The sequence below is a fragment of the Pelmatolapia mariae genome, linkage group LG13 (genome assembly GCF_036321145.2).
Source record: "Pelmatolapia mariae isolate MD_Pm_ZW linkage group LG13, Pm_UMD_F_2, whole genome shotgun sequence".
In the NCBI taxonomy this organism is placed as follows: Eukaryota; Metazoa; Chordata; class Actinopteri; order Cichliformes; family Cichlidae; genus Pelmatolapia; species Pelmatolapia mariae.
The window spans coordinates 15,030,935-15,044,414 of record NC_086238.1 but is presented as its reverse complement, the minus strand read 5'-3'; the positions used below and the strand labels follow the sequence as shown (position 1 = coordinate 15,044,414).

Sequence of the window (13,480 nt, the reverse complement as noted above, 5' to 3'; positions counted from 1 at the left end):
AGAGTAAAACCCTCTAGACAACGAGAACTCTCTTAAACTGAATACAAAAAGGCTGTCTCCGTCTGCCATGGAAAGGTGATTCCTGTATCACGGACATGTGACAATATCATTCGAAAACATCGCATTATTCTGTGAACAAACAAGACCTGATACATTAGGTACAAAACAAATAAAGCAACGCACATATGATGTGCACAGTGCTCAAATTATCTAAAAAAAATAATTAAATATCAAAAACATTTATTCTGGGTGTCAGCAGGACAGCGGTAATGACGCTGGGACAGCAGGCGACGTACAGGTAACAAACGTTGCAGACCTCTTGGGCCCCTCCCTTCTCCTCTGAGCAGTTGCGTTCACGGCGCAAGTGGCGAAATCTACGGTGAAATCTACACGTAACGAATATGGCTGCTGCAGTCGGGATGAAGACGTGGACCTGTCCGACCAGAGGACTTAACTGTCCGTGGATGGTGTTTTCTGTAATTATACTCAACATTATCAATGGAGCAGTTGCAGCGCCAGAGACAGGGCTTTGGAAAATAACTGTTGTTAATGTGAGTATCTTCCTAAAAACGCTGAATACTCTGGATAACTGCAGCACCCTTAGCTAGCGTTAGCTACATTATCCTTGTTATGGTAACTCGCTGACAGCTGTGAATGTGGTGACAAGCTTGTAACTCACACTAATGGTATCTCTTTAGCCTTTCTTAGCCACTCTTTATAAACCGTGATAAACGAAAGAGCAGAGAAATGTTTTGTATAATTAGCCGTTAGCCATGCCGAGAACGGTTAATAATAATTAGGTACTTCAAGGGTAGCAGTCAACTAGCTAACTGGTTATAGTTTAACAGACTAAAGTGAAAATCCCAAAAGCTTATTTTCTTTTTGTCTGCCACTGTCTCTGGACTAAAACTTGCGAGTTTAGGTTGTGTGTGTTCAGGTTATGTCACACATTGTAACATATCATAAAAACATTCTTAAAGTCGATCTTCAGTCAGGTGCTTGTACAGTTCACTCCCTCTTTTTGTTTATTAATGATAAGGCACAGCTCCTACAGTTAGCCCACAGAGACGTGTACAGCTCAATAATCAATAATTTACATACTAAGACGTTTCAGTTTCCACTTTGTTATCCTCTATCCAGTAGCAGTAAAACCTCCATTTGCAGGTTCATTCTGAACAGGTGACAGGTCAGACAGCTAGAAAAACACACTTATGGTTAATATTTCTTATATTAATAATATTTTTTATATTATAATATAAGTTTTTGGTTCTTTTTCCACTTTACAAAGACACAGAGTCCAGCTTGTTTGGATCTGAGAGATCAAAAGAGTACCAATGATCAGTTAGTTTGCCTAACTAAATTGATCAGTATGAAAAATAATAATAAATAAATGTATTACTCCGTAGACCTCAAGAGCATTGCTGTTAAGGAAGTCAATGTATAAAGACACTGATGTTGAACTAAAAGGTAAGTCATGATTTAAAAAAATTACTCATAACCTGTTACCCAAAGTGCTTCCTTTTTTTTTGTGTTACGTCATCACGTCTTCATGTTTCAGTCGGGCCATTTGACTGTCCTGAGGAGGTGAACGTCACTATTCACTGGCTTTTGAAATACTACCCCTGTCACAACGAATACAACAATATTGAAGTAAGCAAAAAATGCTTCCTGTCATACCATCTGCGTTGAGTTGATAGTTTCTTTTTTTAACTTTATTTTAATTATCTTTTTTAAAACTGTATTTGTATACATGCAGAATAAAAGGGGACTCCTTCAAATTTTCAAGACATGCAGCACTAAATATTTACTTTAAAAATTCCATGTGGTACAGAAAACAAAGTACACTAAACAAAACCCCCCAAAAATGGGGGTATGAGCTGTCATGGTCAAAACATCAACGGAAAACAAAATGGGTCAACACTGCTGTGCAATGTGTGTTTTCAATTTTTCCCAGAATGCACTACATTTTACTTTTTCATAGTCTTTAATCTGTATAAACATGTTTCTCTGTTGATATTAGTTATATTTTAATTGTTGTATAGCGCTCTGTGTAAAGCACTATATGAATTAACTATAGTTTCTTAAACTGTAGGTCAATTCTTTACGCTCAATATCTTTACTTATAGCCATCCATGGCCCCATAATGGGAGATTCTTTGCAAAGCCAATGCATTGTTATAGTCTAATTTGCCCCCATAAGCTTTTTTTTAGTAAATATCTATAACATTTGGGTAATTTTAAATCCGTTTTTCCCCAGGTAGAAAGTCAGGCATGTAAATTCAATGTTGTGGCACAGAATCTCCCCCAGTGTACTGTGAACAGTGTCCCAGAACAGTTTAAGGATGGGACAGCTTCAGGATGCATGAAAGTGATTAAATCCCCACCATTATTTGAGTGGTGCACTGGTCTGTCTGGTGCCTTGCTTGTTTCTGATTGGTGAATTGTGACCGTCTTTGTCTGTAGGAGATGTATAAGATGACACATCTGATTCATGGGAAGAGTCTGGATCCAAACCCAATGGTACCAGGGGAGCACATCGAACACAAACACGGTCCCATTGTATGTAAAAATGGGCTGCACTCCTTCCCGATGCTCAAAGTGGGTTTGCTATGTTGGTGTCACCACAGCCGTATTCTTAACAATGTTGTTGTTTTTAATTCTTCAACATCCTGCAACTGTGTTTCTTTTCAGAAAGCAAAGGCAGATCCACATGTGTCCTCTGCGTTTGAAGTAAGAACCCGCGAATGATCTTAGATTTTAAGGTTAATTATTACATATGTTTTCATAAGTAATAAATGCTGGATTCCTTTAATCCTGCAGGATAAAAATGACACAAAATGGATTGCCGAGGAGTATGACACCAGCAGTGCTACGAAGAACAGCAGTGTGAAAATCAGAGACCACGTCATAGCCACCACTTGGAAGGATGGCCCTTACCTGCTAGTCGTTAAGATTGAGTCTAGTAAACCAGAAGCCAACTGGAATTTAACAGGTGAGACTTTTTAAAACTACTAAATATGAGCAGCTTGTAATTGTGAGCAGCTTGTAATTGTGGGCAGCTCGGGTAGAGTGGGTCATCTACCTGTCAGAGGGCCGGTGGATCAATTCTCTGGCTGCTCCAGCCTACATGTCATAGTATCTTTGGGCAAGACAGTGAAGCCCGAGTTGCCCCCGATACATCCATTGGAGTGTGAGTGTGTGAATTTTAGAAAGTGCTTAGGTGCAGAATATAGTGCTTGTATGAATGTGTGTGAGACTGTGTGAATGCAGCTTATAGTAAAAAGCATTTACATTTTTTTTACCTTTGCTTTTTTAAACTGCATTAATTCAGTCGCCCTCCTATCTCATACACGCAGAGCTTTTTAGCCGACACTGAAGTGTCAGATTTCAGGATCTGCAGCAACCACAAACAAATTCTTAAAGTGGCAGTTGACATAATCCCAGGTGAATGCCGGATTTTGATCTCATATCCTGGAGCCTTTTCTATTGAGAAGTTCATACATGTTTTAGTTTTACTTTCTATCGCGCTCCGTCTTTTTTTCCTTTTTCATGCAGCAGGGCTCTTTCTTTTGTTTGCTAGAGTTTCTACTGTCTCTCTTCTTGTTTTTCTTTGTGTCATTTGTGCTACCTGGAGAAAACTGCCGATAGCCACAGAGTGAGACGAAGGCGCTTGTCCTGTTTTGGCTGCACTGACGTAATTTTCCTGGGAAATTTTATTCCCATTGGCAGACATAAGTGCACAGGGAAAGTGAAGCTTTAAAGCAACCAGGCTGAAGACTGAGCCGCTACATTGTGCAATCAGAATTTAGATCATAATGAAAACTTGCCTTTTGTCTGTTTAATATGCTTGGGAAAAGTGTCTTGCATCATTAGTCTAATGTCTGGATTTTGTTTTTGCAGTTAATGTGGTAATGAAGGGCAGCCACGGCTACATTTCTGTCACAGAATGGCCTCTCATGATTGTAAGTAGATGACTTTAGAAATAAATGATTGCAATTTATGTGATTTATTGGCCACTTGTTAACTATACGCCCATTAATAATATGTTCCCTTAATTATTTGCTGTCTCCAGTGGAATGATAAGACTCTTTTGTGTTTGTGTGTGTTTTAAATTAACTCATTATATACTCAGTTATTAGATGTAGTCTTATATTAAGATGACAGTTTAGGTAAACTGCAAGAAAACATGCAGCTTTAGCTGTTAAACTCCTACAACCATTTCATTAAATGTGATTTTAAATCATTTGTTTTTAAGATTTACAATCCTGAAGTGACCTAAAACTGACAGGCTTTAAAGGCTAATCCCTGAGTGTCTGTTTGCAGTTCTACATGGTGATGTGCGTTGTGTACATCCTGTACGCCCTGTTGTGGTTTCTCTGGGCGGCCTGCTATTGGAAAGATCTCCTGAGGATCCAGTTTTGGATAGCAGGGGTCATATTCCTCGGCATGGTGGAGAAGGCCGTCTTCTGCGCCGAATACGAAAACACCAATACTGTCGGCTCCGCCTGTGAGTGTTTATAGACGGTCACAAGGGTTCTCTTCTTCTCTCATGTCAGACAGTAAGTTGTATTTTTTTCAACATATTTACTTTACTTTAGCTCCAGGTTTGCTGATCTTTGCTGAGTTGGTCTCTGCCCTCAAGAGGACTCTGGCTCGTTTACTCGTCATTATCGTCAGCCTTGGCTATGGCATCGTGAAGTATGTTAAAATCTATACACACAGCAACTTGTAGAATAATTGAAACCCCTCCTTAAGTTAAACAAAATGGGGGAAAAAAACCCACCATTTTTGGGGGGGTTGTTTTTCTTTTAGACCTCGATTGGGGACAGTGATGCACAGAGTAGTTGGGCTTGGCATCCTCTACTTGGCCTTTGCTAGCATTGAGGGTGTCCTGAGGATTACAGGGGTGAGTTGTGATCTTTGATTACTTTGATTTAAGTCAGAATAGCCTTTGCAAACGTCAATAATAACATTTAGCAATTAGAAATTTAAAAGGTTTAAAGTCATACATTTAAATTGTTTATTTTACCAAAGATATGAGCTGAACTCATACAGTTAACATTGTAATTTGCTCTCATGCTGTATTTTTTAATGAAGTAAACTTGTCGTCACAATTTCTGTATTTTCTTGTTGTGCACCAAATATCAAGGGTCGAGACAATGGCCGCGCTCTCATCACAGCAATTGTTCTGGCTATGTTTGACACCTGCGCCATCTGGTTCATATCCTTCCAGTGTATTCCTCACCAGCACAAATATCAATAGTAACTGGAGTGTCCCAACATAAGAAAATGGACACGTTTGTTGGTGTATTTGAGTGATTTTTGAATGTTCTTGGCTTGTGGGTTGGATTATTTATTTTCCCCTTTGCACTTGGGTGGATGGTTTTATGTTTCAGTTGCAGTGCTGCTTTCCTATCTGTGATTTTTTTCCCCCTTCACATATTTCTCCTCTTCCTTGTGTCCTCTGCTCCTGCTCTGTTATCCCTTCTAGGCAAAAGACTCTGACTTGGCTCTGCTGGCCAACATTCCCCTGACTCTGCTTGACTCTTCTTTATGCTGGTGGATATCCTTTTGTGCACCTACAGCCTTTCCTTGTGTGGTTCTCCTCTGCTCCTCACTTCCTACACATGAACCAATATTAGATCAGGAAATTGTGGTCTCCCTCTGTCCTGTTCCTTCACCAGATCATTAGCAGCTGAAATACAGCTTCACACAAAGACATCTTGAGTCTCAGTTGAAACAGCCCTGCTTTAATCATTCATTCTGTGGTGAAATTTGTAGCAATGTATTGTTTTCTGGTTGATGATTTAACTTCTTCTAAATCTTTACTGCTGCTTTCCTTGCATAATTAATGACAGTTTGTATTATTTACATTTTTCAACAGTCTCAGTCTACATTGGTAGAAATGATTGATTTTTGCATGCCCGTCCACCAGACTTTCCAGATTGTGCTGTTTAAAGATTATATCAGCATGGGTGCAACTAGTGTGGGGGATAGGATAAAATCATTTGTCATAACTCCTTGAGTGCTCTTTGTAAACACAAGAGTAGTCCACAGTGCAGTCGTGGAGTGTCCTTTGTGCGCTGCCTTTGTTGACAAGAGACACTCGCTGCAGTTAGACAGGCTGACCACAGACTACCAGCAGACTGTCAACGTGTTACCACTGCTGGACCATAATTTAAGCTTTAGTGAGAACAAAGCAGTCAGAGAAAGAAGTTAGTTTAGGATTGCCTCTATCATAAGACACGACATTGGTGCTACATTGCACACTTGATCTTTTCCAGGGCAGCTCACAGATCCCAAAGAACATCCATGACATAACCTGTGGCATGTGTTCTCTCCTTTGGTGGTTATCGGATATGTTACATGGTCAGCAGTAGCATGCATATAAGTCTTGCAGTATTTAAACAGGTGATATAGATCAGCTATTTGTAATGACTTTGCATTAAAGTGCATTAAAGTTTTGTGTTGTTTTGTTGGGGCTGAACAAGTTTTAGAGTCCCACCCTGTCACCCTGAACATTGTTATTGAGTGGAACATATATACCCACTGCTCAAACATTGCAGCCAAGAAATACAAATTTCTCAATGAACGGGAGTTATGAGTTAGAGGGATTATTTTGATATGGGTCTATAAAGGTTTTTGGAAAATTAATGGTATAGTATGGCATTACATTTTTGTTTTTATGTGAAACAACTGATAAACTGTAAATGGGGAAAGAGAAAAAACCCTCCAAAATTGCAGATCTGTCAAAACATTAGACACCTTCATAAATACTTTTTTTTTTTTTAAACAACTTGACTCTTTAATCTCTGTGTAAATTGGCCTCTAAAATCCAATTAAAACTGTTAACATCCTCTTCCACGTCTTTGTGCTTAAAGATCTTTGCAAAATGCACTTTACAACAGCGACGATTAATTGGCTGTTTTTAAGCAGAGGCAAAATCTCACACTTTATCCCAGCCTTTCCTGTGCTCACGTCATATTAGCATCCAGGTGTACTTCACTGGCAGAACTGCATGTGATTGCAGCTTGTAATCAGTATTATCTAATGCGGGGTATATTTGTACAGTTTCTGTGTAATGGCTGCCATGTCTTTACCTTGACTGCCACTAACATTTTCGTCAGCTTGGCACAAACCATCAAGACTCTGAAACTGAGGAGAAACCCCGTCAAGCTGTCACTCTACAGGCACTTTACAAACACATTAATATTTGCTGTCATTGGTAAGTCCTGCAGCTACATTTTCACTGCACCAGCATGGATGATTTCCAGTTATTTGTATTTTCATCGACATGCCAAAGAGTTTCACACCTTGCCCTCTACACCCTCAGCTTCCATCATTTTCATGGGTTGGACGGCAAAAAAATTTCGATTAGCAGAATGCCAGTCTGTGAGTGTGGTTTGGATTACTGAGCAATAATAGCATTTTTTTTTTTTAAATGAATGTTTAATGTTGATGTTTTATTGAAAACCGAGCCTGTTTTTTGTCTGAAGGATTGGATTGAGTTGTGGGTAGAAGATGCTTTCTGGAGGTTCCTGTTCTCTGTCATTCTGCTCGTCATAATGTTCTTATGGAGACCGTCTGCAAACAACCAAAGGCAAGTAATTTATTAAGACACTTCAATTCATCAACATAAACTAAACTGGGCATGTATTTAAAACTTTTAATTTCAATATCCACAGGTACGCTTTCACACCTCTCATAGATGACTCTGATGATGAGGAGATTGAGGAGTTTATCGCATCTACAAACCTCGGTACAGTTAGATCATGAGGGCATTACTTGTAACCAGAAAACTGCAAATCTCAGTCTATGTTTACTTTTTAAAAATGTTTTCTCCTTAGTATTTTTTTCTTTTCTTATTGGCAGCTGATGGTATAAAGTTCAGAGCGACTAAAAATGAGACAAATGGTACAGTGAAGCCTGCAGAAACAAACCCAGTAAGTAACACAGACAAGTTTTTGGCAATTGGTTAAATAACTATGTTTTATTCAACTTTAAGCACATTTAATAAGAATACCTACGTCTGAGGAAATGCAGCTGACCAAATGTCACATTTGCAGAGGGCCTGCAGAGGGCAGTATTTCATTTCAATTCATTTCCATTTAAAAGTGCTTTGTTATTGGCACCATAGTATCTTAAAACAATACTCCCAGAGCATTAAAATCCAATTTTTAATAAACTAAAGAAACAAAAATAGAAAGAAGAATAAAATAACACAAAATCACTGAGTATTCTCAATAAATTAGCGTAGGTTATGTATATGTGTGTGTCCAGGTCATCCACTGTTTGTGGGACGTTTTTATCCTCCGTCTCCTAGGAGAGTTGTAATTTTAAGATATTGTTTAGTTTAATGAAATTTGGAATTTATAGAACTGAACTAGGTAAAATCGGTGTTCCTTACCTTATTGAAAGATTTGCAGGAAGTTCATCTCGGCTTCAGCCTCACCTGTCAGGGATCACATGTTCTGTTTTCTTTCGGTTGCCATGACTTTTTGTGTCGTCCTGTTTCTGTTGCCAGTTTGTGGTCACTGATCTGTCTCTGCTTTCTATCACTGACAGTCAACAGATATTTTGCCAATTCATAATCTCTGTTTTAGGCCAGATAGTGCTCTAATCTGCTTCAGCTTTTAGTTTCTTCTTTCCAATATTTCAGATAAGTTTCTTTGCAATGTGTTATAACTTGGTTTACTCTGACTGGTGTTTGGACAGCAGCGTTTCTGTGAAACTAATTAGGGTGTCTTAGAGAGTAGTTGATTTCAGCAACTCTATCCTGGTCTCATCTCCTGGTTTTGAAGGGAGGGTGTCTTGTGGGCTGGATTTAAGTTTGTTAATTATCAGTGAGTATCTGCCAAAATCAACAGGCTGTAAAATGTTGCTGCAGAAGTCTGCATGTAGAGATTCTGTTGGGTCTTCATCCCTCAGCTCAGTGGGTACAGCTCTAATGACTGAATGGACCTCATATGTCACTACCCTACAACACAATGGGCAGTGTGACACTGTCAAATATTTTAAGCCAGGTCTTAATAGGAATTTGAAGGTTATAAAATCGTACTGTAACACTGTAAATTGGTAAATCTAAATGTAAAGGTATAAAAGGAAAAAAATCCAAGATATATGCATGTAAGAATACAAGAAAAACATGTACTTGTTATACTTGTTATAAAGAAACAACTGTTTAGGATCTTAGGAAATAAACATATGTGAATTTAGCAGTAGAAAACCAGTTTACATTCATGATTTCAGACATAAAAATAGCACAGCCCTAAATGTCCCACCTGTCCCAGAACTAATTTTGGTTAATGGCATGCTCAATATCTTGTAGTTTCATTTGGTGTAATTTTTTTCCCTAAATTTTCTTTCATGTTTATTTAAAATTTGATTATACTTGAGCCATAAGGCTGGCTTGTTTGGTTGGCAATGCTTTTCATTTGATATCTTTGTCTTTTTGGTGATAATTTGGTGCTTTATTAGGCTTCTGTTTTTGCTTTAAAAGGTCAGCTTTAACAGCTGCCTTATGAAAATATTGCATTGATATCATCAGTGGCCGTACATATACTGTCTGATCAAAATACCATAGTGATTTTGGTCATACATTGATATGGCATTTTTGAGATGAGATTCAGCTTGATGAATTGGTCTCCACTGTTTGGGTTGCTTCTGTAAGGGGGATTTAATTTATACAGCTTACTGGGCTCCCTTTACTTGTCACCCATTTAACCTGAGAGTCTAAAGAACCCCTTTATTTCCCTGTGGTCTGATAGTGGAGGGATCCGGGTTAGTGAGTTAAAGTGGTTTAGATGGGAGCTGGCTGATATGCTAAACAGGCGAAACTGACCAAAAACAGTTACTTTCTTGCAGGTCAGTAGCGTCAGATTCACTTTACATTTACTTTGTTTAACTTTGTGCAGGATGAAGACTTGAAATGGGTCGAGGATAATATTCCTACCTCTCTAACTGATGTGTAAGTATCCAATGAAACCTTTTCAAAGGTCTTTTCACTCACAGTGTGTGTTCTAAGAGGTTCTTTTTACCCTTTTATATCACAACAGAGCTCTACCGATCCTGCTCGACTCAGATGAGGTATGAACAACATGGATTTGTACAAAAGATGATTTACTTTTTTTTTCTTTTCTTTTTTTTTTTACCAGAGATGTGTTAGTCCAGATATATAGACCCTGTAGTTGAAATAAAGGGCCCACTGTTTGAAATGTGCTATGAATTTGGAGAAATATAGTTGAATGAGGTGCTTGACAGGCATAGGAGCGGTTGGTAAGAAAGGTGAGGCTCAGCAAAATGATAATGTACAAAAGCATGTTTTTTTCAGGGGATTACTGTCTGAAAATGTCTAGTTTATATCGAGTGCCTATTGTTTCTCAGGAAATCATGACAACCAAGTATGAAATGTCAAAGCTGGAATGAGGCACAGTGTTTCCAACCATCTGCTGACAAGGAAGGAAAACGGCAGCTGTACCTGACTGTGTAACAGGGTTTTACAACGTTTGGATGGTGGTGGAGTGCCATTTTCAGGGGATCCTCCTGAATGGCTGCTACCTCACAAGGTGGTGCAAGCCACAGTTTTAGGGGGACCTTTGCTGATTCCTGTCAACTTCTTAAGGACTCTACCAGAGGAAAACCTACGTTTTTTGACTGAACACCCGGCTCACCATTTCCCTCATATAATCACTTTTTCCAAAGAGAACAGTTTCATGTTTTTCCTCCAGAGCTGTATTTATTTTTGCTATGTTTAAACACATTTGTTTTACCAATGGGCCTCATACATTAACATACTCGCAAATATATGTTAAGTCTTCCTGAGAACATCTAGTGTATTATTAGTGAGGTTTAAGAAGTCAGATAATTACATTTTAAAGAAAAGGCACAAAGCTTTTTTCAACAATTAACTGAGAAGGAAATACGTGAGCTATTATAAGCCAGAAGCAAGAAAATATATTGGGTAAGTGGATTATTTAAAGTTAAAGATAAAGATTAAATAAATTTGTTCATATGCACTTTTTAAGATCAATACCGTGCCTACATGTGGTTCTTGTATGAGGCCCTAGTAGCTTCCGTTAATTGAGAACAGTATGTGTGAAAACTGTTGATGTCTTAAACTGAAGCTAGCAGACATACCAAGTCCTTATGAATGAATGTGAGAGATGACGCACAAGCAAGTCCTTTGAATAATTTGAGTTAGTTGTGAGTCATGACAATAGTGGGAAATTAGGGTTTAGTGTCATATTTTGATTCTACTGTACAGGTGTGGGTGGGCAGGTTCTATCTTTTGAATGGGAAGCAGTATGCTGCGTGTATGCTTCTATGGAACTAAGTGATTTAATTATTTATTTGTGTTTCAAGTGGACTTATATGTTGTTATAGTGTTTGTCCTGAAATCCTTCATGTTTACAATGTGTGCTTCCATCCCCCCCCCCCCCCCCCCCTTTTTTTTTCTTTGTTTGGGTTATTTGGATCTTGCACTATCTTAATGTTTGCCTTCTTTGCCGATAAAATCATCTTATTGGCTTCACAGACACCTTAATAACATTTGTGTTCTTTTATGTTTCGGTCTTAATATATTGATGTACTATATATTTTTTGAAAATGCCTGGCCTGATTTTGGCAGCGTCATTTTGAAGTTGGAACACTGTCGTCTTAGTGTGTGCGTGCTGTGTCAAGTAGATGTAACAGCAGGATTTGTATTTTTGTCTTTCTAGGCCATCCCCATTATAACACAGCAGCTGAATTATGCACACACTGATCACCTCATTGGATTTATATTGTCACCGTTCCTTTTTTTGTCCCTTTTGTATTGCCTGTAAACCTGGAATAATTGTGCTTATGATGGCAAGCAAGCCTTCGGTTATATAAACCTGCAGACACCTGCAGTGGACCTTTGATTATTTGTACAGATGGCTTTTGGCTTATTCCTGTTATTTCATAATTCCACAGGTGGGGAGATGTCTGGATAATATGCCTCGCTTTTTTTTTTTTTCTTCTTTTTTTTTCTTTTAATGGGTATCAAGTAGAACTGAGCTTGAACTCTTCAAACCAGAGGTTTTCTTCTCACTTACTTTCCAAGAAGTAAGTACACTTGGATCAAATCAGATTTAAATTTGGGATATTGTTTTCTGATCTATGACTTTCAGTGTTAGTTTGGCAATTAAAGGATTCAATTTTACAATGTTTGTGACTTTGTTGCATCATATAAAATGTTTTTTCTAGGCTGTTTTGAAAGCGTGTTATTAAAGAGGAACAGTGAGTACGTGTTTAATCAGTAACAGAAGAAACGGTTCAATGAATGAACTACTGTGATGAAAATTATGATGAATGAATGACCGAAAAACTGAAAGGAAGTCATCTGGACCTAAATAGACTTATGACTAAGAGCTGAACTACCTAAGCCAGTTTTTAAGTAAATTGTATTGTGGACACCAAATTAATTTCAACTGCCTTGTAAGATAAAGTTCTCTTTTAACAGGTCTTAAAAAGGAAAGCGATAAGTCTGCTGTAGGTGCCGCTGCTTCTTTGGTAGATTGTTTGGGTTTCAAACAACATGCACCTCAACTCCAGCGAGTAAAACCAGAGACAAATAGAGCATGTCCTCATCATATTAAAAGCCAGGTGCAAGGGAACAGCCAAAATAACTGTCACTGACAGCATTACATCACTTCTATAACCCTGTCATGTTTTCTGTCTAAACTATTTTAACACTGTTCTGTATGTTCAAGTCAGAAAAAGCACAGGGATCTTCAGTTTGCTTTCCTACTTCTCACATACAGACATGATAGAAAGTGCACACTTTTTCAGTTCTAAGGTTTCATGTAGTTAAAATGGTCTGAAATAAAAATACATTTTAAATACACCAGATGAACTACAAAACATGAAATACTCTGTCACTGTTGATTTAGCAAAAATTAAGATAAAATGTAGAAGCAGTGTGTATAAAAAAAAAACTAGCCCATGATTCAGTAGCTTGTAGAACCACTTTAGCAGCAATAACTTGAAGTTTCATTCTTTTTTACAACATTGCTTATGAATGCCTGCTAACTTCAGTTCATGAGGTTTGCAGCCATTGCAGCATTTTGATTCTTTTTCAGCCATCCTGGTGGAGACTTGCTTCTGTGCTTGGAATCATTGTGCTGTTGCACAACCTAGTTAGAGCTGCTCTTTAGCTGTCGGACAGAAAGGCTCACGTTTGACTCCAGAATACTCTGGTATACAAATGAGTTCATAGTCGAGTCAATGACTGCAAGGTGCCCTGGTCCTGTGGCTTAAAAAATCATCACTCCTTCCCCACAGTGCATAACAATTGGTATGAAATGTTTGTCCTGATAAGCTGTTTTTGATACAACTTTGCAAACCTTAACTCTGTTGACATGTTCCATTTAGAAAGAAGAGACTTTCTCCTGTTAACTCTTGCAAAAATTATAGATTTTGTTCAGTCTTTTTCTAATTGTACTGTCATGAAATTAAAGATT

General features: G+C 38.2%; 1 protein-coding gene across 4 annotated transcripts; it reads left to right on the top strand.

Annotated features, from left to right (window-relative positions):
• Positions 1-392: 392 nt before the first annotated feature.
• tmem87b (transmembrane protein 87B) lies at positions 393-12,254 on the top strand. 4 transcript variants are annotated; one of them, XM_063491259.1, is made up of 19 exons: positions 393-551; positions 1,407-1,467; positions 1,559-1,650; positions 2,463-2,597; positions 2,691-2,729; positions 2,820-2,991; positions 3,900-3,961; positions 4,323-4,506; positions 4,598-4,697; positions 4,812-4,905; positions 5,149-5,222; positions 7,118-7,224; positions 7,333-7,391; positions 7,496-7,599; positions 7,685-7,758; positions 7,872-7,942; positions 9,914-9,966; positions 10,055-10,085; positions 11,952-12,249. In XM_063491259.1, exons 1-19 carry the CDS (start codon positions 402-404, stop codon positions 12,012-12,014), a joined length of 1,725 nt encoding a protein of 574 aa, XP_063347329.1. In that variant the 5' UTR covers positions 393-401; the 3' UTR covers positions 12,015-12,249. The 4 variants fall into 4 exon arrangements, with proteins under 4 accessions (XP_063347329.1, XP_063347330.1, XP_063347327.1 ...); XM_063491260.1 differs by lacking the exon at positions 5,149-5,222 and adding an exon at positions 5,491-5,564 and having other exon boundaries at positions 10,383-12,230; XM_063491257.1 differs by lacking the exon at positions 5,149-5,222 and adding an exon at positions 5,491-5,564 and having other exon boundaries at positions 396-551; positions 11,952-12,254.
• The last annotated feature ends 1,226 nt before the right edge of the window (positions 12,255-13,480 follow it).

Bases quoted from the DNA above. Each gene is read 5' to 3' on its own strand.
- tmem87b (XM_063491257.1), top strand. From the start codon at position 402: ATGGCTGCTGCAGTCGGGATGAAGACGTGGACCTGTCCGACCAGAGGA. The intron at 2,992-3,899 runs GTGAGACTTTTT...TTGTTTTTGCAG, and splicing joins AGCCAACTGGAATTTAACAG to TTAATGTGGTAATGAAGGGC. The intron at 4,906-5,490 runs GTGAGTTGTGAT...TATCCCTTCTAG, and splicing joins GTGTCCTGAGGATTACAGGG to GCAAAAGACTCTGACTTGGC.